The 20,375-nt window shown below is 34.3% G+C and overlaps 2 protein-coding genes across 2 annotated transcripts; both read right to left on the bottom strand.

Annotated features, from left to right (window-relative positions):
- Nucleotides 1-59: 59 nt before the first annotated feature.
- On the bottom strand, nucleotides 60-11,774 carry rad23ab (RAD23 homolog A, nucleotide excision repair protein b). Its single transcript, XM_067396781.1, has 10 exons — nucleotides 11,542-11,774; nucleotides 10,097-10,178; nucleotides 9,837-9,916; nucleotides 8,264-8,574; nucleotides 8,140-8,186; nucleotides 7,942-8,069; nucleotides 6,554-6,668; nucleotides 5,241-5,398; nucleotides 2,894-3,034; nucleotides 60-1,515 (listed from the first exon to the last, which is right to left on the bottom strand). The coding sequence occupies exons 1-10, from the start codon at nucleotides 11,608-11,610 to the stop codon at nucleotides 1,402-1,404; spliced, it is 1,245 nt and encodes a 414-aa protein (XP_067252882.1). The 5' UTR covers nucleotides 11,611-11,774; the 3' UTR covers nucleotides 60-1,401.
- Nucleotides 11,775-13,573: 1,799 nt separating this feature from the next.
- calr3a (calreticulin 3a) lies at nucleotides 13,574-19,211 on the bottom strand. Its single transcript, XM_067398857.1, has 9 exons — nucleotides 19,020-19,211; nucleotides 18,187-18,288; nucleotides 17,855-18,058; nucleotides 17,615-17,709; nucleotides 16,047-16,256; nucleotides 15,796-15,909; nucleotides 15,298-15,441; nucleotides 14,005-14,097; nucleotides 13,574-13,882 (listed from the first exon to the last, which is right to left on the bottom strand). Exons 1-9 carry the CDS (start codon nucleotides 19,108-19,110, stop codon nucleotides 13,676-13,678), a joined length of 1,260 nt encoding a protein of 419 aa, XP_067254958.1. The 5' UTR covers nucleotides 19,111-19,211; the 3' UTR covers nucleotides 13,574-13,675.
- Nucleotides 19,212-20,375: the final 1,164 nt, after the last annotated feature.

Raw genomic sequence — 20,375 nt, 5'->3', positions numbered from 1 at the left:
AGCTTGATTGTGGATCATTTCTAATGAATGAAATCAGATAGCTGAAGCAGTATCCAGTTGGAGACTCCAATGAAGCTTTTTAAAAGCAATTTATTTCACACACCACTAAAACAATACATTCATAAACCACTCAGCAAACCCTTTTGTGCAGATGCATTTAAGACCAAAATCTTCCATGTTTACTTTCTTCACACATTAAATCCTCAGAGGAGAAAAAATAATATAAAATGCTGAAATGAAAACTCAAAACTGCATCATATAAGTGTAAACAGGACACCTTGTCTTGCCTGTACCTATTGGTGTTCTAACAGGTTTTTTTTTTTTTATCCAACTCAATAAAACTAACACCCTCCAAGCACTTTTAACTCTATACAAAGCAAACCCATAGGAGCAGGACACATCATTTATATAAAAATATATGCATTCTGCATCCACTTTAAGCACTACACTGTAATTTCATCCATTTTCAGTTTCTAATTACGTTTGGCACTGTCTTAAGTGTACAACAGAGACCAAGACAACACTCTTTTTCTCCTTCACTCAAATATGTACAAATATTTAAATTACATGTATGCATATTTTCATGAGGTTTTAGAGACACGCTGAGACACTCGATCACATTCAGTTGCTTCACTACATAAAATACCTACGATTGTTGCAGCATTTCGGGCTCCGTTCAAAACCACCGCACGAGTTTCTACTGCATACCGAACTGGTTTTATGTGGGAACTTTAGACTGTAAACATAACAGAAATAAAATCTAGTTAAGTCGCCGACTGGATCAATGCTCAACCATCAATGCTGTTGTTTTGGGACATGGGTTTATAAGTACCAACATACCCATACAGTGGGTTTATTTCTAATATTAATGTAGGAGAACAGATGAATTGCAAAGTAGTTTGCACGAACGCTGGACAGAAAATTAAACATTAAAAATGATATAAAGTGGCATAAGTTAGAGTAGACGCCATATTTAATTTGACAGACTCGAAAATACGTCTATCAGTGGAGAAACTCAACAAAAATTGGGTTGAATAAATGTTCATCTATCCCTCAATGACAAACTAAATTTGGCATCTACCCTAACAAAATCGCCTCATTAATACTGCAATTGAAAAACATGATTCTGATAGCTTGAGAGTTTTTGGCAGGGTTTTAACTCACTCGACGCACACAGCAGTGATAGCAGCAGAAACCAGACAGACAACGGACACCTCGACGTGGAGGATCGGCTATATCTATCAAAATAAAACGCTGTGCTGATATTTAACGTCACATCATGGCTTCAGTTTAGACTCCATGACAACCATCATGGAAGACCAGTCGACTTCCTATTCGCACACATTCACACGCACGCTTGCATTCTCTCCGTCGTCGTCCTCCAAGTGTCGCAGGTCACGTTCACTCATCGTCAAAGTTCTGCTGGAGCAGGAAGTTCGCGGCGAGGTTTTCGTTCTTCTCGCAGGCGAAGTAGGCTTGGATGACGAGTCCCTCGGGAAACCCCAAGGCTTTTAACTAGAAAACATTTAAGATTGTGTAAAAAATGAATAACTATTATAAATTAAAAGTGTATATATATATATACACACACACACAGACAATACGGTAATACGATATATCACGATAATGAATATGCAAGATATTGCTATCCTGGGAACTTCAAAATACCATCAATAATTATTATAAATTATTAACGTTTTTATAATTCATTTTAAGAATACATTTCCCATCAACCGTATAAAATTGCACAAAACCGCTGTATTCTGTGTCAAGTGGACATGCGCTCAGATGTAAACAAGCCCAGCGTGCATGAGAAGCACATGACGGAATGAGTAATGGAGATGAATGAAAGCACTTGTTCACTCTCTGACAGCAAAGGGCGCTGATTGAACAGCAGAAATACTGCGGTTACCCCGGAAACCTCATAAACAAAGCAGCTGCACTACTGAACAGTAATTAAAATGCTTCAAATAGTCAGTTTTTTCAATTCGCAATGTTGTTCATCACATCACCAAATACTTAATACTTATAGACTTAGGCTATTTATTTTCAAACTTTATAATTTTTTATATTTTCATCTGGACTACAACATTCCCTATAATGATTGAAAATGTTCTGATTATTTGTTATTGTTGAGTAACACTTAGTGACATAAGGCTTCATTAGATAACGTGTTAATTCATTATTACCAAACTGACAATGAAAAATACTTATAAAGCATTTATTAATCTTAGTTAATGTTAATTTCTTAGTTTTAGCTCAGGTCCATTAAATAGTATTTAAAACTTTATTTTAGGAATGTTATTAAACTAACAATGATCAGTTGTATATTTTAACTAACATTATCAAAAAAATAATACGTTCTGTAACAAATGTAGCTATTGCTCAATCTTAATCTTAGTTAATGCAGTAACTAATGTTAAATAATGAGACCTTGTTGTAAAGTGCCACCTGTTGTTCTTTACAATTCTTTTGCACTTTAATCTCTTTGAAGCTTTTTACTTCACTAGTTTTTTTTGTATTGTATTTAATTGTTCTTTTTGTTATAAAAAACGTTCTTAAAACTATTATAGTATGCTATAACACTTTTTTGCAACTTATTTCAATATCGTGATAATATCGTATACCGCGATAAAACCTTCAGCAATTATCGCAACATGAAAATTTGATACCGTCACATGCCTAATACATACTTTTTGTGTGACCTTGTTGTAAAGTGTTAAGTCAAAAACTTAATTTATTTCAGCTAGTTGTCAAAGCAACATTTCTAATTTTTAACATTTTTTGATAAAACTTATGGCACCAAACGGATAACTAGTCAAAACAAATGTGACAATTTGAATTTCCCAATTGTTGTAAATGAAGTGAAGTGATGGTGGTATTGTTAGCGCACCCTCTCGATGGCTTCCTTCTCCTGCGGCGTGACCTGAATGTAGTTCGTCTGTGGGGTGGTGGGGGCTTCGGCGGCTCCGGCCTCGCCTGGGTGCGGCTCGTTCAACATCTGCACAAACCGTTCCTGATGCTGAGTGATTTGCTGCAAGCACACATATGAAAAATGCTCATTTAGTGATGCACGTCCAATAGAGCGCAACAGTCTGGTTCCGAATGTGAAAACTCCGTTTCCATAGGGAAACAATAACTTATAAACCATATAAACCCTCTGCTGCTCCTTGTGTAGGGGTCACACTCATACACCTCACATTTAACTTTTTTACAGTAAAATCAATGTTATATATTTTTGTTCAATTATATTTTTGTGTTTTGAGTGAATTTTATGGTACAAAGTAATATTTATGTGATAATTATGATCTCTTTGTTTCCACGGTTTTTACAATAGAATACAACTAATTAATCCATCATTTTTTTAAATGTATTTTTTAAAATGATTTTTAAATTAACCACAGCATTGTGGCTGATTTGTAGATTGTTCCCCTAAAAATTCTCTGTATTTTCTTTCCTTTTTCTGTTTTTTAATTTCCATTTCTCATTTTTGACTTCGAGTATTTTTTCAAGGACCATTTAACCTTCTTGAATCATGTACCGTACGTGATTTTTTTTGGTAAAAAGCAAGTAGCACATAGCAAGTGTCATACCATTCAGATTAAGTAAAAAAATAAAATAAATTGTAAAATTTTTCAGTCAAAAGTGACTGAAAAGCACCAGTAAGTTAAAATAGTCATGTTTAACAGTGGAATTAGTGGTGAAAAACTACATGACCAATGATTCTAGAGTTGCGGCGAACAAAGAGCTGCAATATAATTTTATATATATATATATATATATATGAAGAGTTTGGTTCCAAAATGCAATAACTCCATTTTGATTAATTTGAGTAAAAAAGGTGTTTTCTTTACCAAGAAAGTGGCAAGATGAAAGCCACTATTTTCTGTTTCAAACTTTCACATAGCATCTTTTGGTTATAAAAAAATTAAAAATTCAAATCTACATTTTGATTTTAAAAAGTTTATTATGAAAACGTATTTTTTTTTTTCCCAAAATGCAATAAATCCATGACACTTTTTTTTCAAAATGCAATTATTCCATCAATATAAAAGTTATTTTTCAAATGTTTTTCAAAGTTGATTCATATACATGACAGAGTTTAAACTTTGCCAATATTTATCTTATATACAGGCATTTTACTAAAAATACATTCAGCCGTCACTCCCAAAATGAATCTTGTTAATGTTATAAATTATTTGTCATTACCGATTAAAGAGTATCTGGCGCCACCGCGCGGTTAAATAAACACATTTGCCGAGTACACTGGTATTAAAAACGGCTTTTAAAAAAAGCCTTCAATGTTTACAGTGGGTGGAATGGAGCGCTGTGATTGGTTGAGAGCGGATATATCGCATTCTGCAGAGAAGGGAGACTGGCGTTTGTCGCGTTTTGGAAAGAAAGGGAGAAAACATGACAGAATAACACGACGGATATCGCATTTTGCGTAAAATTAATAAATGACATTTCAATACCGACCAGATACAATACTGATTTTGGCGAAAACTCAATTTTTTGAAAATGGCGTTTATCGCGTTTTGGAACCAAACTCTTAATATATACACACAGTCTAACCAAAAATTATTCAGACGTTTTTGATATATTTTACTTATGGGTGCAGGACACTATATAAAATAATTGTGACATATTATGGACTACCAGTAAAATTGATAAAAATTTGGAACCAAAAATTATTCAGACACTTTGACCTGACCATGTTTTGCTTAAGTGTTATCTGACTTAATTAAGGTTAATTTTTTCTGACAGTTTAACTCTGAGATCTTGTCATATTTTAATTATATTTATATATTTTTTTAATTATAGTGAATAAACTGTATTAATGAATGAAATGTTCAAGATGTCTGAATAAATTTTGATTTGACTCTATATATATGTGTGTGCATATTTGCCATAAAGGTAAAAAATATTGTTTACATAGACATAATCAACAACTTTAAATGAATAGTTTTATATTTCACGTATTTACTTAAGTCGTTTGCAATGCCTCATGGAAGTGTAGTTCTTTCCTTCACTAAAGCTGTTAAATACAGTCTTTTTGCCTGATTTTCAAATAATTCACTACTGGTTCCCTCAAGATTTTCCTATGGGTTTTTATAAAAAAAGGGAGTTTAATTTATGAGTAAAATAATGTCTGTGGTAAATGTAACTTGACAATACTTGGACATTTTGCCATGACCGCAGCACTCTATTGGAGGGGATCTCCGCTAAGCTCCGCCCACCTGCAGGAGTTGTGGGTTGTCTCGTCCCAGCTGCTGCAGCAGTGCCGGCAGGAGCGCCGGGTTCTGCTGGATGATCTGCCGCATCTGCTGGAACTGCGGCTGGTTCCTCAGGAACTCCAGCGGGTTTGCCGTCGGCTGCACGGCTCCGGACTCCGCACCTGTTCACAGTATAGAAAGGGCTGTACAGGAGTCTGGCCCGAGACCACGGTGGACCAAAATCAAGGAAAAGTGAAAAGAAAACGCATTTTCTTGTTTTGTACTGCACTGTTTTCCGCAACACTGTGAAATTGATGTGCCTCCAAATGGGAAAGTAAAAATATTGTCAATGTGTGTTTACACTTCGATGTTTACTGATAATATGAGTACGTGTTTACGTTTCAATTCAGCAAAAATCAACACTACGAAAAACACAAAAGTCATGTAAACTCATAAAACCTCTATTTATTGTTATTAAAATTATACTAAAATGACTAGCTTGTCAGATAATAAAAAATATATGAAATATGAGAAATTGTGAACTCCTATTGTTTACAAAAAATCCTTTCGTTTGTGTTGGGGGTCAATTTGACCCACAAATTTTTGTTCAAAATTAGCTGTGTTGAAACGAAAAAAAGTAATGTGTACTGTTGGTGTAAATAGCATTTATCGTTTTTTGTACTTGCCGTGAATGGACTGACTTTTTGTTATGCCTGTTTCTTACATTTATTTTCAGAGCCGCAACTAGCAATTGAGATCCGTTCAGAAAACTAACAAACAAAAACTTTTTTTTTTTAGTGTGACACAGCAAATTCAAGTCTTCAATTTCAAGTAAACTTTCGAGTCCTAAATTCAATCAACGGTCTCACGTATTTAATATTTTAGTCTATAATAAAGGTTTTCTATTTTTTACCACTGTTTTTCAAAGTGTTGATTTTTGGCGAATTGCATGGAAACCAATGGGTCCAACACAATCACAGGGACCAAAATTTGTACAGCCTCTCCAAAACACATCTATGTCTCAAAATTTTGCATGCACATTCATGACCTTAAATGAGAACAAATCACCAAATTTCAAGAAAAAGTAAATAGTTTAACCAGTGATTCAAACAGTTTAAAAATCACATGTGCAACACTATAGGACGGTTGAGTTAAAAAACGCATCAACTGATTTTGAAAATGCCAGAACGTCTAAGTGACACCAATGTGTGGAAATAGTCAAGACTGCTCCATCAGCTGTGCTACCGAAATAACATTTTAACGCATTAGCAAGAACGGGGCAGCTGCAGGGCAAACCAGCGTCTATTTCCATGAGTCCTGAACAAATGGCCACTCACCGGCTGTGGCGGTGGGTGGAGGCTGAGGTCGCTGTGGTGCGGGAGGGGTGGGGTTTGGCACGGCAGTAGGCCGAACTACTTCCTGTGGCGGCTGCTCGGATTCTGTGGGAATACCCTTGAGGAACGGACATTAGCAACTTGTGAATTTGTGTGGTTTAACAAGGAATTACAGTGATATGTGAAATCAAACAACATGAAATGTCTCGACCCCAAACTTAAATGTTTCAACCATTTTTATTAATTAAAATAATTACAAATTACAATACAATCAACCCTTAAATGCATAAATCTTTCTCCAGTGATTGTTAAATATTCGGGTCATTAGTGACCCGGATCTATATCTAACATAGATGGATCTCTAACTGCCACAACAGTATAAAACAGTCATGATATTTTAAAACAATTGCAAAAGAATAAAATTAAACATATTTTCTTACGTTTTGGAACTTGGGAGGGTTAAATTTGAGAAGATGCTTTTTACTATCATTACTGTCATCGCCAGAGCTCATTAATATTTATTTAAATAACTTAAAATAATTTATTGACTTAACATTACAATTAATTTTAATATTAATCATAATAATTAGCATTACTACTTATTTATGCCATTCATTATTAGCATTAGCGCAACATTATCTAAATGGTTGCAAATTTATTTATTTGTATTATCTATATTTTTGGATGTGTTAATGTTAATATTAATAATTTAATATGTATTTAATATGCATTTTTAATCATGTAAAATAATTTATTTAATATTATATTTAATTACTCTTTTTGTTATTTATGCCATAATATTATAATATATATATATATATATAGGTCATTTAGATGTCCACATCAATAGAAATTTACAAAAGTGATTTTATATACATAGAAAGCACATTAAATGCAAGTTAAACATCTACTTTTGAGGGTATGTATGTATGTAAAAATTGAAACATACTTATTCTTAAAATATATAAAAGAATAAGTGAGTGTACTAAATTTTATTGCATTTTAAGTGAGTAAAAATTCTTGCTGGGTGGGTGTCTTGTGTAAACCATGGTAAAAATGTATGATATTTAATTTTTGCTCAAAAAAAACAAACAAACAAACAGGACCCATTCTAACGTATTGATAAACAACAATAACAACAATTCAAAGCTGTATTGCTGTGATGCTTGAAAACCCTTTTTTGTCTTTGACCCATATATTTACATATGGACCCAATATTGAAAAGTTGCAAAAGCGCATTTATTTTCTTGCATAATATATCCTGTTTCACTCAGAAATATGTCATATAATAAAACAGGTTGAAAATATAATTTCATGTTGCCTTTAAGCAAAACTAGGTATTTTTAAAGCTTTTTTCTGGGAATAAAGCATAAAACATTAGTAACTCTTACCATAAGCAGGTACTCCACGGCTCTGTCAGGATTATTGAAACTTGCTCGTAAGGCGGCGATCACCTGTTCTCTCTCATAACCCATTGACATAATTTCCGTCACCAAATTCTCATATGCTTGACCCGTAACTAAAAAAATGACAGATGTTAATGTCAATTTTTTGTCTCCTTTATAACAAAATAAAAAACCCAAACTTACCTAGTATGGATGCAGCCGCTTCTAAAAGACCCAACTCATCTATAATGCTACACAAAATAGACACATTTTGATTTTCATTCTTTTGGCAATAAAAAAAAAGGCACTTTTGTGGGCGTGGCCATACCTGGCCTCTGATTGGGCGATGGCCTGCTCTTCTTGGGCGGCCAGGTTCTCCTCTTCTGAGATCGGAGCAGGAGTGGCGCTAACTGGCTCTGGTGTTTCTGCAGCAGCCTCCGAGGCAGCAGGGGGCACTGTAACAGGCAGCGCGGCCGGCTCCGCTGACACCGCTGGTTCTACAGGAGCGGGAGCAGGGGTTGATACAGGCACTGTGGAGGCAGCAGGAGGCGCAGCAGGAGCCGTGGGCTGATGGACGGGGGTTTCGGCGAGGGGCGCGCTAACAGGAGCGGGAGCTTGTGGCGGCGTTGCAGATTTGGGCTGTAGAAAGAGACACAGGACTGCACAGAGAACTACTAGCTTTGTTTCCATCCAAAGTTGCAAACTGAACTTTTATGAAATATTGGAATACAACAATAAAGCATCCCATGTGTTAGAGAGAACAAAATCGCCATTTCCTGAGAAACTTGCGCAAAGTATCAATAATAAAAATGGAAGTCGCGGCAACCAGCGAACCCACTTTGGCTCTTTTTCTTACATAATGGATGTAGTTGTTCTAGTCATGGCGTCGCAAAAATAGAAAACATTTCTAAAAGTTAGGACAAAAACATTATCAAGTGTCGCGCCGTATTGTCGTGTCTAAACTAAATAACGCAATAAAAATCGTTGTCATGTTATCTTGCGTTCGTATATTTGCGAAAGCAATTGTGTAAGACGATTTTGCGAGGAACAATACCAATCATTTTGAAGACAGAATGACTAAAAAACATTTGAGATAGTGTGCGATGCGATTGGTCCGCTGGTTAGTCCAGATTTTTGTTAATCATTGTTTGTGTTAATTATGTGTTTCCGTTGTAGTTTATGTTTTCTTATCGGATAAAAATATGATTCTAAATATTTTTACGTTTTTTTATGTGCATTAAGTTTTTAAGATTTTAAGCACATCTTAAAGGGTTAGTTCACCCAAAAATGAAAATTCTGTCATTAATTACTCACCAAATCACAAAGTCACGTGATTTCAGCAGTTTGGCGGTTTGACATTCGATCTGAATCATGATTCGACACGCTGATTCATAACGCTCCGAAGCTTCCTGAAGCAGTGTTTTGAAATCAGCCATCACTAAATAAGTCGTTATTTTGTTTTTTTGGTGCACCAAAAATATTCTTGTCGCTTTATAATATTAATATTGAGCCACTGTATTCACATGAACTGATTTAAATATGTTTTTAGTATATTAATGGATCTTGAGAGAGGAAATGTCATTGCTGGCTATGCAGGCCTCACTGAGCCATCGGATTTCAACAAAAATATCTTAAGTTGTGTTCTGAAGATGAATGAAGGTCTTACGGGTGTGGAACGGCATGAGGGTGAGTAATTAATGACATTGTTTTCATTTTTGGGTGAACTAACCCTTTAACATTTTCATTGAGCATTTTTTTTTTTTCAATTTCCCAAACTTCAAAGGGAAATATGTGGATTGAATCATAGCTTACTTTATGACATAAAAGGAAGAATTCTGATCAGATTTTTAATGGAAAGTGAAGTTGAAAATGCTGTAAAAATGCAAATAAAACAGCCTTACCTTTGTAACCATCACCACAACAAAGTTCTTCTCATCTATTTTGTATTCTTTTAGAGGTATATCGTCATTCAAAATTTTGCCTGCATTTTATGGACAAAAAACACAAATGTCACTTTAAAAAAATCAAAGATCATCTTATAAAAGAGATCAAAACAAACAAGAATATGGTGCATGGAAAAGCAAAATATGGTATACAATATTCATGCTTTGCTATGCCAGAAATAAAAATGTCCAAAGACAGAGAAAATTAAGAAACAGACCTGCATAGATTAGTTTTTGACCGACAGCTGGAAAAGCATCTTGCCCCTTTTCTTCTTCTATCTTCTCTTTAAGAGCCTTTACCTGTATTTACAATATACAAGTAGATCATTTCATCAGGTACATATTTTAAATATGTATGTTAATAATACACAGTGAAGTCTCTGGGACATATTTGGATTTGTTTTAGATTTTATTCAGGATATTTTACAATTTTAGAAGTTGTTACTTTTCTGTGATATGATCACAATATATCTATATCTTAAAGAACCAAAATAAAAACATATGAGCACATGCTGAATTATGAAATCATTTCATCTCATTGCTTTGCTCAATCTTGGTCAGAATGATATTGCATTATTTTCACCACAAATTAATTCAAGTACTGACTGCACAATAAACATTAGCCATTTAAACAGCTGAGACAAATTAAACTGACTGCATAAAAATAAGTTCAAAATAATATTTTATAACATAATACAGTCCATATCCGTAATGCATCGTCATTCAATGAAAATGAGAAACATGGCAAGCTGTTTTAATATTTATTCCTAAAATGAAACTATATAATCTTTAAGGCTATTATTTATTAGATGCTCATGTGTATTTCAGTTGTTAGTTAGTAGCATTGTTTACATTTCTAGTAGTAAGATTTATCGAATATAAAGTATAGCCATTCTTACTAGTTTTCGCTTATGGCAAGTAAAAAAATAAATATAAAAAAAACTAATGTTAGTGAGAAAATAAATGTTACTAGTCACAGTTGGGATACATACTAGTGTCTCCTAAATAAATACTAGCATCTAATAAACAAGGACTAGTAAAGCTGGAATAGATACTAGTCACTACTGGCATAATACACAGAAATAAGTGGGCTATTTTATCTAATAAATATGTATTAGTAAAACTAGAAGAGGAACAGGAAACAATACTAGTTTATAGTGTATAGTTAACAGATCCCCATTGAGTCCAACGGGGATAATTAACAATTTGTGTGACAATTACTTGGCACTATAGTGGGATAGCAGTAAGTCCTAAAGGAACAAGTACAATTACTAGTGTAATAAATAAGCATTATTGACGATTGGGATAATTACTAGAGTTCTAGTATCTAATGAATAGTTACCAATGAAATACAAAATATAGTCACTGATTAAAAATAAGTAACATTAAATGCTAGTTTAAACGAATATGTGTTAAAATCGCTTGCCATAGGCGAGAGTGTAAACAGACCGTTGAAGTGAACGCCGCGACCGTTATTTTCAAATTAATAGCCGTTAGATTGTGCGGCTCTGTGACGTCACCTATTATAGTGTATTATTCTACAATGACAGCGACTGTCCGCGCGCGCGTTCCACATGTATCAGCCGCCGGAGGCCGCGGCGTTTCCCAGCGCGTCATGCCCGCGCGCTGGCATGTTTACACGGGCACAGACACGCACACTCACCGTCAGTTCCTCATTTATCTGCACTTTAAACGTCTGCTGCTGGAGCGTCTTCAGAGTGATCGTCAGCATTGTGTTAAAGCGCGAGAGCCCGCGAAATACCGCCTCAGAAGTGTCCTGAATGAGCGCGTGTGAGATGTGACTCAGCTATCTTCAGCAGGGATGAGCGGCTGTGGAACGGGAAGACGCCATCTACTTGCTGAATAGGACAAGACACGTGGACGTACAGTGACCCCAAATAGTCTTCAGACATTTAGGAATGCCTGAATAAAATAGGCAACACATCTTTCTGGAGCTTTCCTCAGAACTGTCTTCACTGGTCGACTGACAAACAGGAGAAAAAGCTGTTGGAGAGTAAGATAAAGCTAGGCTAAAACACACATTCCAACTTATTATCGATTAAATTTAATCTTTATATACATGTATGTTTTGAAAAACGTAATAATTTTCATCAAAAGTCTTGATTTTATTGACTCAAGTAGAGTCAGTGTACACACATCATCTATTGTAACGTTAAGTCCACTGGGTTTTCCCCTATAAGTCCAGATAAAGTGGGGTTTTCCAAGATGAGCCCATTTCCACACACACACAAAAGATCATGCTCTGGTAAATCTATATTATGACAAGATTAAAAAGTCAAAATCATAATTAAGTCATAATTATGACATACTAGGTCAATTGTGAGATTAAAATGTTCGACATACTAAGTCAAAATTAGGACAAAAAGTCAAAATTATTACATAAAAAGTAAAAATTATAACTGTCATAATTATGACATCAATTATGAGATTAAAAGGTTGAAATTTCAAAATTAGGACAAAGTTAAAATTATTACATTAAAAGTCAATTATGACATAAAAAGTCAATTATAACCAAGTCATAATTAAGACATACTAAGTCAATTATAAGATTAAAAAAGTTGAAATTTTTGACATACTAAGTCAAAATTATGACATAAAAAGTCAAAATTATAACAAAGTCGATATTAAGACAAGATTAAAAAGTCAAAATTTTAACTAAATCACAATTATGACATACTAGGTCAATTGCGAGATTAAAAGGTTGAAATTTTTGACTGTCATAATTATGACTTTTTATGTAATAATTTTGACTTTTGTCCTAATTTTGACTAAGTCAATATTATGACAAGATTAAAAAGTCAAAACTATAACCAAGTCATAATTATGACATCAATTACGAGATTAAAAGGTTGACATTTTTGACATACCAAGTCAAAATTAGGACAAAAATTCAAATTACATAAAGTCATAAATATGACATAAAAAGTCAAAATCATGACAAAGTCGATATTATGAAAGTAAAGTAAAAAGTAAAAATTATAACTAAGTCATAACTATGACATACTAGGTCAATTAAGAGATTAAAAGTTTGAGATTTGACATACTAAGTCAAAATTATGACAAAATTACATAAAAAGTCTTAATTATATGATAAAAGATAATGACAATCAAAATCAAGTCAAAATTATGAGAAGAATTTTAATGGGAGTTTCTGTCATTGTGATTTTAAGAAAGTTATACATAAAATACCAATATACAAGTCATGTAAATTCTAAACAAACTGAATAACCTCCCTTTTCTGAGCCATTTCGACTTTTAATCAATGTAATTTAAAAAATATATATTCTTTAATAGATTTTTTTTTATTACAGTAAACTTTATTAAGTGTTTTGTTGTAGTTTTTTGTGAGAATTAAAATATAATTTACTTGCATTTAATAAATAAACATACTTTCCACCAAAAATTAGGATGTGGATTTGAAATTGTCCTAAGGAGAAAATGATGAAAAATGATCCAGACAAGTATTTAAAAATAAATCATTTATTTAAAAAAGTGCAAATCCAACAAATGATCAACATCAGAATTTTCCTCTTGCACGACTCGAGACGGAACAGAAAACCCAAACATCTATTAGTCTAAAGTTTAACAGGTCGCACTATGAACATGTTGGGGTGAGGCTTCTAGCAGCAAAACCAAAAGAAATCCAAGTTTAGGGATGCGACATGTGACTAGAAGGGGCGGGGCATGGGCGGGGCCAATAATTCACACCACATATAAAGAAAAAGACATCAGAACCACATCAGATCAGATCTGATCATTCAGGAAGAGAGTCTTCTTCACAACTCATCTTTAGGGAGCGTATCGTCCTCACCCTCTTCTTCCTCCTCAGGAGGTTCTTCTGTGTGCTCTTCCTCTTCTGGCTCATCGTCATCACCTTCGTCATCCTCATCTTCCTCATTAACATCCTTCTTGCTCTTTTCCTCCTCTTCACGCTTTTTACGTTCTTCCTCTTCCTGTTGGTCCTTCATTTTCTTTTCTGGCCCCTGATATGTAAACAAGATGCACATCATCAGTATTTAAAGCTAAATAACACCTTGTGGAAATAAATCAAATAATAGATCAATATATCGATAAGTGTATAATAATAATAATACCAATTTATTACCTTCGTTGCGCCCCATGTTTCTGTACCGAATTTCTCAGCCTCCTCAACATCATCTGTGATTAGAAAGTTATCAAAGATCGTTCCAGATTTCACCTGTAAGAAAGTTAACTAGTTAAACAGTGATTTTCATGAATCTGCCATCACTAAACAACGCAAAATAAACAATCCTGAATCATTCGCCATTTAACTGCAAAATGACAGCAAAAAGTGCAGTTCTATATATATTAACTACATTTATTATTATTTTAAGTTTATCAACTGATGATAAATTATTATTAAGTCACGAATGAGAACCCAATGTAGTACTTGCATGCTTTGTTTCGGTTTGCTTCACGGTTCTTATTTTTCAATAAACAAGATGCAAAAATGAACAAAATTTTGGGATCTGCATAATTCGGTAAAAAGTAGTACTAGGCCTATATATGGTTATTAACATGACGAAACATGCATGAATAAGAAAATAAAGCAATGCTGCACTCATGCGATTCATTGTAAAATGCTTAGTATTTTTAAATGTCAAAAATAAAATACCAAACTTAATATCTTGTAAAACGGTTGTGTGTCAGAATTTGGCAAGACAAAATAAACAAGCTTTCTGCATTTCTGCAGAGAAAAAAATAAAAATAAAAAAATTATTAATAAAACTAAAATAGGTGTAACAATGATACTAAAGTAACACTGGTATGATATTGTACCTCTAACATCATACCCAATATGGTAAATGTGGTATCCTAATTATAAAAAGCACTGGAATTTTCCACAAAATTTTGGAAATTACCACCACAAAATCAGCCATTTTGATTGCAAAAATCACCTAAAAAAAGATGTCTGGTTAAAGGATTAGTTCACTTTCAAATACATTTTTCCTGAAAATTTACTCACTCCCATGTCATCCAAGATGTTCATGTCTTTCTTTCTTCAGTCGAAAAGAAATGAAGGTTTTTGATGAAAACATTCCAGGACTATTAGGACTAACATTAGTGGACTTCAATGGAGCCCAAACGGTTGAAGGTCAAAAATACAATTTCAGTGCAGCTTCAAAGGGCTTTAAACGATACCAGATGAGAAATAAAGGTCTTATCTAGAGAAAGGATCTGTGATTTTCGAAAAAAGTTTTAAATGTGTATGCTTTATAAACAAATGATCACCTTCCAAATGCTTCCTCAAAAAAAAAAAAAAAAAAAAAAAAAAAAAAACGCACCTTCGTATTCTCCAAAAAGCTTATGCTGTATGTCATTAGAACTGAACTTCAGTTACAATGTTGATTCAACAGCACACCAATCTAAACCGTACCTGCCAAAGATCCAGTCCCAGGATACCAATGTTGTCGAATTTGTAAATGGCGTCGTCTGCTGTGTACTCGGGGTTGTCAATTTCAGGGTGAATCCAGGTGCCTTTGTAGTTGGGGTTGTCGATCTGTTTTGGTTTCCATTCGCCCTACATAAACAGAACTTAGTTAGACGATTGGAAAAATTGGCTCCTACATTATAAACAATCACTCTGATCAAGAAGATCAAGAGATGTTTAATTTAGTTGCCTTTAAGATCACTTAAAATACAGTAATTGCAGAAACAGTCCATGTGATGTTGATCAAGAGCATTAATCTCTCTCAAAATCTCTTAAAAAGTCCAAACCTATTGGCGATTGAACCTTCTGCTGGCTGCCTACTCTGCAGGAAAGACCAGTCTAAAGTGGTTTAACTAGACCAATTCAACCATTTTGAAGCACTTTATGGCTTGTTTGGTTGAACTTAATATAAGGATCTTCTACATGAGGACTGTGGTTTTGTACCTTGTACTCTGGGTTGGGGATCATCGCAGGTTCCCATTCTCCATCCATGTCTTCATCCCAATCGTCTGGTTTCTTGGCATCAGGGTCAGGAATGTTCTCAGGTTTGTCCCAGTCCTGAACCGCAGGGATATAAAGTTTTAATGCACCATTGGATTCATGTCTAAGAACAACTATTTGAAATATTACAGATTTTCTGCATGCTATGACTTGCAGATCAGATTATGGTAGTTGCACCATCGATTGAAACATGCCTCAGGTTTGGTGTCTTCAGGATCGTCGATTTTCGCCCGGTCGTCCCAATCCTCTGGCTTCTTGGCCTCTGGATCCTTGATCTTTTTGGGAGGAAGGAAGTCCCAGTCTTCCTCCAGGGAGCCCGACTCCACCTTCTCATTGTCGATTTTCACTTCGTACGTCTGGTCCGGCCGCAGGATGAGTGTGTAGAGGTGTGTAAGTTCATCGTCCTGATGGGCAAAAGTGGAGGAACTAAATTAAAACAGCTATGATGTAAGATTTTAACCTTTTAACGGTCATTTGGAGCATTTTTTAATTGCCTTTTTCCTTAACACAAATCAATTAGGCATCATTCAAAAGCGTAAACACTAAAAATTCATCTTGTAAAAGCCTTTTGACAGGCTCCTCCCACTAGTGGGCAGTGTCATGTTTCATATTACAAAATAAACTGCGCCATTTTATAAACAATATGTTTTTCTAATCTTGACAAATCACATTGTCGAAAAGGTCTGAGACTCGAGGTTCCATATTTGCCGAAAGTTTTGTGATATTTTGACAGAAATGTGTTGAAATGTTTGGTATAGGACCTAAACAAAACCTCACAGGAACCTCAATTTTTGCTATATCAACTTCAAATTTGGTACACATCTTGGTTCTTTCTTTCTTTCTTTCTTTTTTAACGCCATACCAGCTTCAAAGGCTATATTCATGGCGAGAATAAAGTATAATTAAATCAAAGGAAGATTAAAAAAGATGTTTCAAATTTATTTCCTCTAAAAATCTTAAAACCATGCTTGGGCTCACTTGATTAAAAACCTTTTCAAAACTATCAACAGAGTAAAAACGGTTTCTCACAGGGGTAAATGTAATACAGTCTAAAAGGATATGTCTAATGGACAATGGATTTTGACAAGAACATTTTGGATGGTTTTCTCCTGAGAGTAAAAATTGGTGTGTCATTTTTGAATGTCCTATTCTACATCTTGTATATATAACTTGATTCCATCGTTCATCAAAACAGGAATTATGTTTTTTCCTCACATCAGGATTTATTTCACGCAACTTATTATTTAGACATTGATCCCATTCTGATTGCCATTTATTTTTGATGTATTCTTTTATCGTTTGTTTTAAGTCTGTAAAAGGTATAGAACACTTTATTGATTCTGTGGATAGTGCTTCTTTTGCTGCATTGTCCGCTTTCTCATTTCCAGCAATTCCTGAGTGTCCAGGTACCCAGCAAAAGTAGATGTTAAAAGCCTTTGATTTCAGCATTGATAATGTAATGAAGATCTTGACTATTGTTGGATGATCAGTTTTCATATTTTCCAGTGAATCCAGGCATGATTTTGAGTCAGTCACTATTAAGAATTTCTTCTGTGAAGATGTTTCAATAAATTTTAATGCCAACAATAAAGCGTTTCACATCTTGGTTAGATTTGTGGCTCCAGAGTAAACGTAAACTGCGTCAATTTTTTTTTAACACATTTTTTTTCTTTAAAATGTCTTTACCATTCAAAAAGTTTGCATTTTCACAGCTATGTTCGAACAGACAACAGGTTTAATTACATTTTGGTTTAAAACATACTTTGCATTTGATGTCCTTCTTGATTAGGTGGTTCTGGCCTTTGTAGTTGAAGATGACATGAACTTTCTTGGTACTGTAGCCACAGATGTCGGGTCCTACAAGGAAAATCAAAAGTGAAAATGGCACAAAAATAGTGAAAGTGAAAGTATATTTCATCAATATTGTGCTATGTAATTGCTGAAGTCATTGTTTTCCACCTAGAAAACCAACAAAACGCCATCTACACCAACCATGGCTTACCGAACATGATGTAGTACTGCGAATCGCCGTGCATATCGGTCTGGTCCAGGTCGGCGGGGAAGATTTTCACATACCCACCGCCGCAGTCAATCTTCTGCTCATGTTTCACAGTGAACTGGATCACTACTGGTTTACCCTCATTACTAAACGAGTCAAAGCGACTGGAGAGAGCGTAAAACCGGGCGTCTTGACTTGTCTGCAAACCTTGAAGGTAAAAAAAAAAAAAAACTTGCATTACAAGTCATCTCACATTGACTATTTGCATTTTCTTTTCAGATGAAAACATTTGCATAAGCAATCACGCTCCGGTGAAAGAAGCCATGACCTCTGACCTTTATCAAGCTCAGCATCGCCGTAGAATTTCCCTGAGGTCAGTTTCCACTGGCCGTAGTCGGATTTGTGTTTGGATTCGACCCATCGGCTTTTCCAACCATCTGGAGAGACAAAGTTTAATTAGCCATTTGTGAAAATAGCAAGAATTCTCAACATATCAGTTATCAATGCTGTTTTTATTTATATCATATACATCGATATTGGATATTTAGTTGTGTCTGCTTATTTCTTCCCATTTTTACATTACTTTTTGCTGTCTTCTAGCAATAACTTAAAATATTACAGTAAAGAAACAACTATTTTTTAAGTTACCTCTACCTCTATTATAAGCTATATAGCATTCAAAATAGTAGTCCTATTAATTTTTTTGTATTGTATTGTTTATCATCAGCCATAACATATTTCCAGGCCGTAATTTTAATATGGCTGCATTTATGCAAGTATTTATAAGTTAAAAACAACAGATATATTATATTAAATTTGCTTTTAAGACGACAACAGGACTTTAATAGTCTAAAAAGTGAACTGAAACCAAAACGTAACACTCTGATTCATAAAAGATAGTTCTCATTTCTCATAATCCATGCATTAAGACAAAAATCTGAATATTTAATTTTACAAATCATGTATTCTTAGCATGACATGTAAGTTTAGTATGAAAATACAGTAAATGAAAGTGACACTGGAGAAATGATACAACAGGCTTTAATTACAGTATAATACATTGAAGTAAACTAGCTCCATACTTCATAAAAAGACATTATTTCAGGAATCACTCAGTGAAACAGTGACTGTGTCTAATGTCATGCACGATCAAAGAAGAGATATTTACCTCCATCCAGGAATTGTTCTTTAAAATACACATCTGCGTGTACAGTGAAAGCCAGTGCAGATATAACGCACACTGCAGCAGCGACCTGCATCTCTGCACTATTTTAGATGAAGATCCTGATATAATCACGAATGCTACTCGAGCTAATGCTCAGTGAAATATGGCTCGGTTGTGTTCCTGCACAGATGGCTGAGAATCATTGGCCGGAGGCGCGGCCAATCAGAGGAGACCACGAGTGAAGAGTCAATGCTGTGGACGGGGCTAGTGTGAAGCACGTGACGGGGACGCGGAGGGAGTGTGTAGAAATAAAAACAAAAATATATGCGATGATCTGTAATACGAACTTAACATTATATATTGTATATTTTTATTTCAGTATATCTGCAACTAGACAGATATGTTTAAGTTTTTGAGTTACAACAATTTAAAAACTAAAATGTTTTAGCTTTATATGTTGTTTATACCTGAATATATTGCATAAAATAACTAATTAATGATATTTAAAACGATTAAAATGTTTTTACAGATAGCCATACGAACAAGCACACATGAAAATGTTCAAATAAAGTTGTGTATAATGTAGGCCTACACTGCTGAAATATTTAAAATATACACAAAGTTTGTATTCCTTATGAATGAATCATACTCTTGAAGCTCAGAGTGAGACAACTTTATTGATAAAGACAAGCAAATACACATGACAGATGAACAGCAGTATTTGTAAAGTGAGATCTGTGTCTTTATGCAATTGTTTTTTATCAGAGAGAAATACTAACAAAAGCCTTTCAAATTGGATTTTTAATAATCAGACACTGAAAATGAGAGCACAAACTCAAATAATCATCAGTATTTATTATGAAAAAAACACTAAAAGAACAAAAAACACACTTTAAAAATCTTTAAAGTTCAGCATTCTGCTTTAGATTTCAGTACTTCCTGAAAAAGATGAACATATAAAGACATTAATTAATAAATCCCACAAATATTAATATATGCAAAATCAATGTGTGAGAAATGTCATTATCAATCAGGCTAACGTCTTGTGTTTATTCCACAAGACTTATGGATTAGGTTTTTTTTTTTTTACAAATTTCACTTAACCTGCTGTGGATGATCAAAGCTTTTCCTCAATAAATTGTGTGTTTTCCATTTGAATGGTCAGCCTATGAGGCGGCTGCTGCTTGCGCTGCAAGCTTTAGCTTCAATTTTCATCAAATTATTTTGTAATCAGTTGCATATTATCTTGTGGATATATCCCTTGAATGCATACTGCAGCATATTTCCCCATATATTAAGAAATATTGCAATAGTTCTTTCTCTACTTGCCTTGAAACAACTTGAAACAATTAGTGCACT

The sequence above is a fragment of the Chanodichthys erythropterus genome, chromosome 10 (genome assembly GCF_024489055.1).
Source record: "Chanodichthys erythropterus isolate Z2021 chromosome 10, ASM2448905v1, whole genome shotgun sequence".
NCBI lineage: Eukaryota > Metazoa > Chordata > Actinopteri > Cypriniformes > Xenocyprididae > Chanodichthys > Chanodichthys erythropterus.
This window is presented reverse-complemented; position numbering and strand designations above follow the sequence as displayed.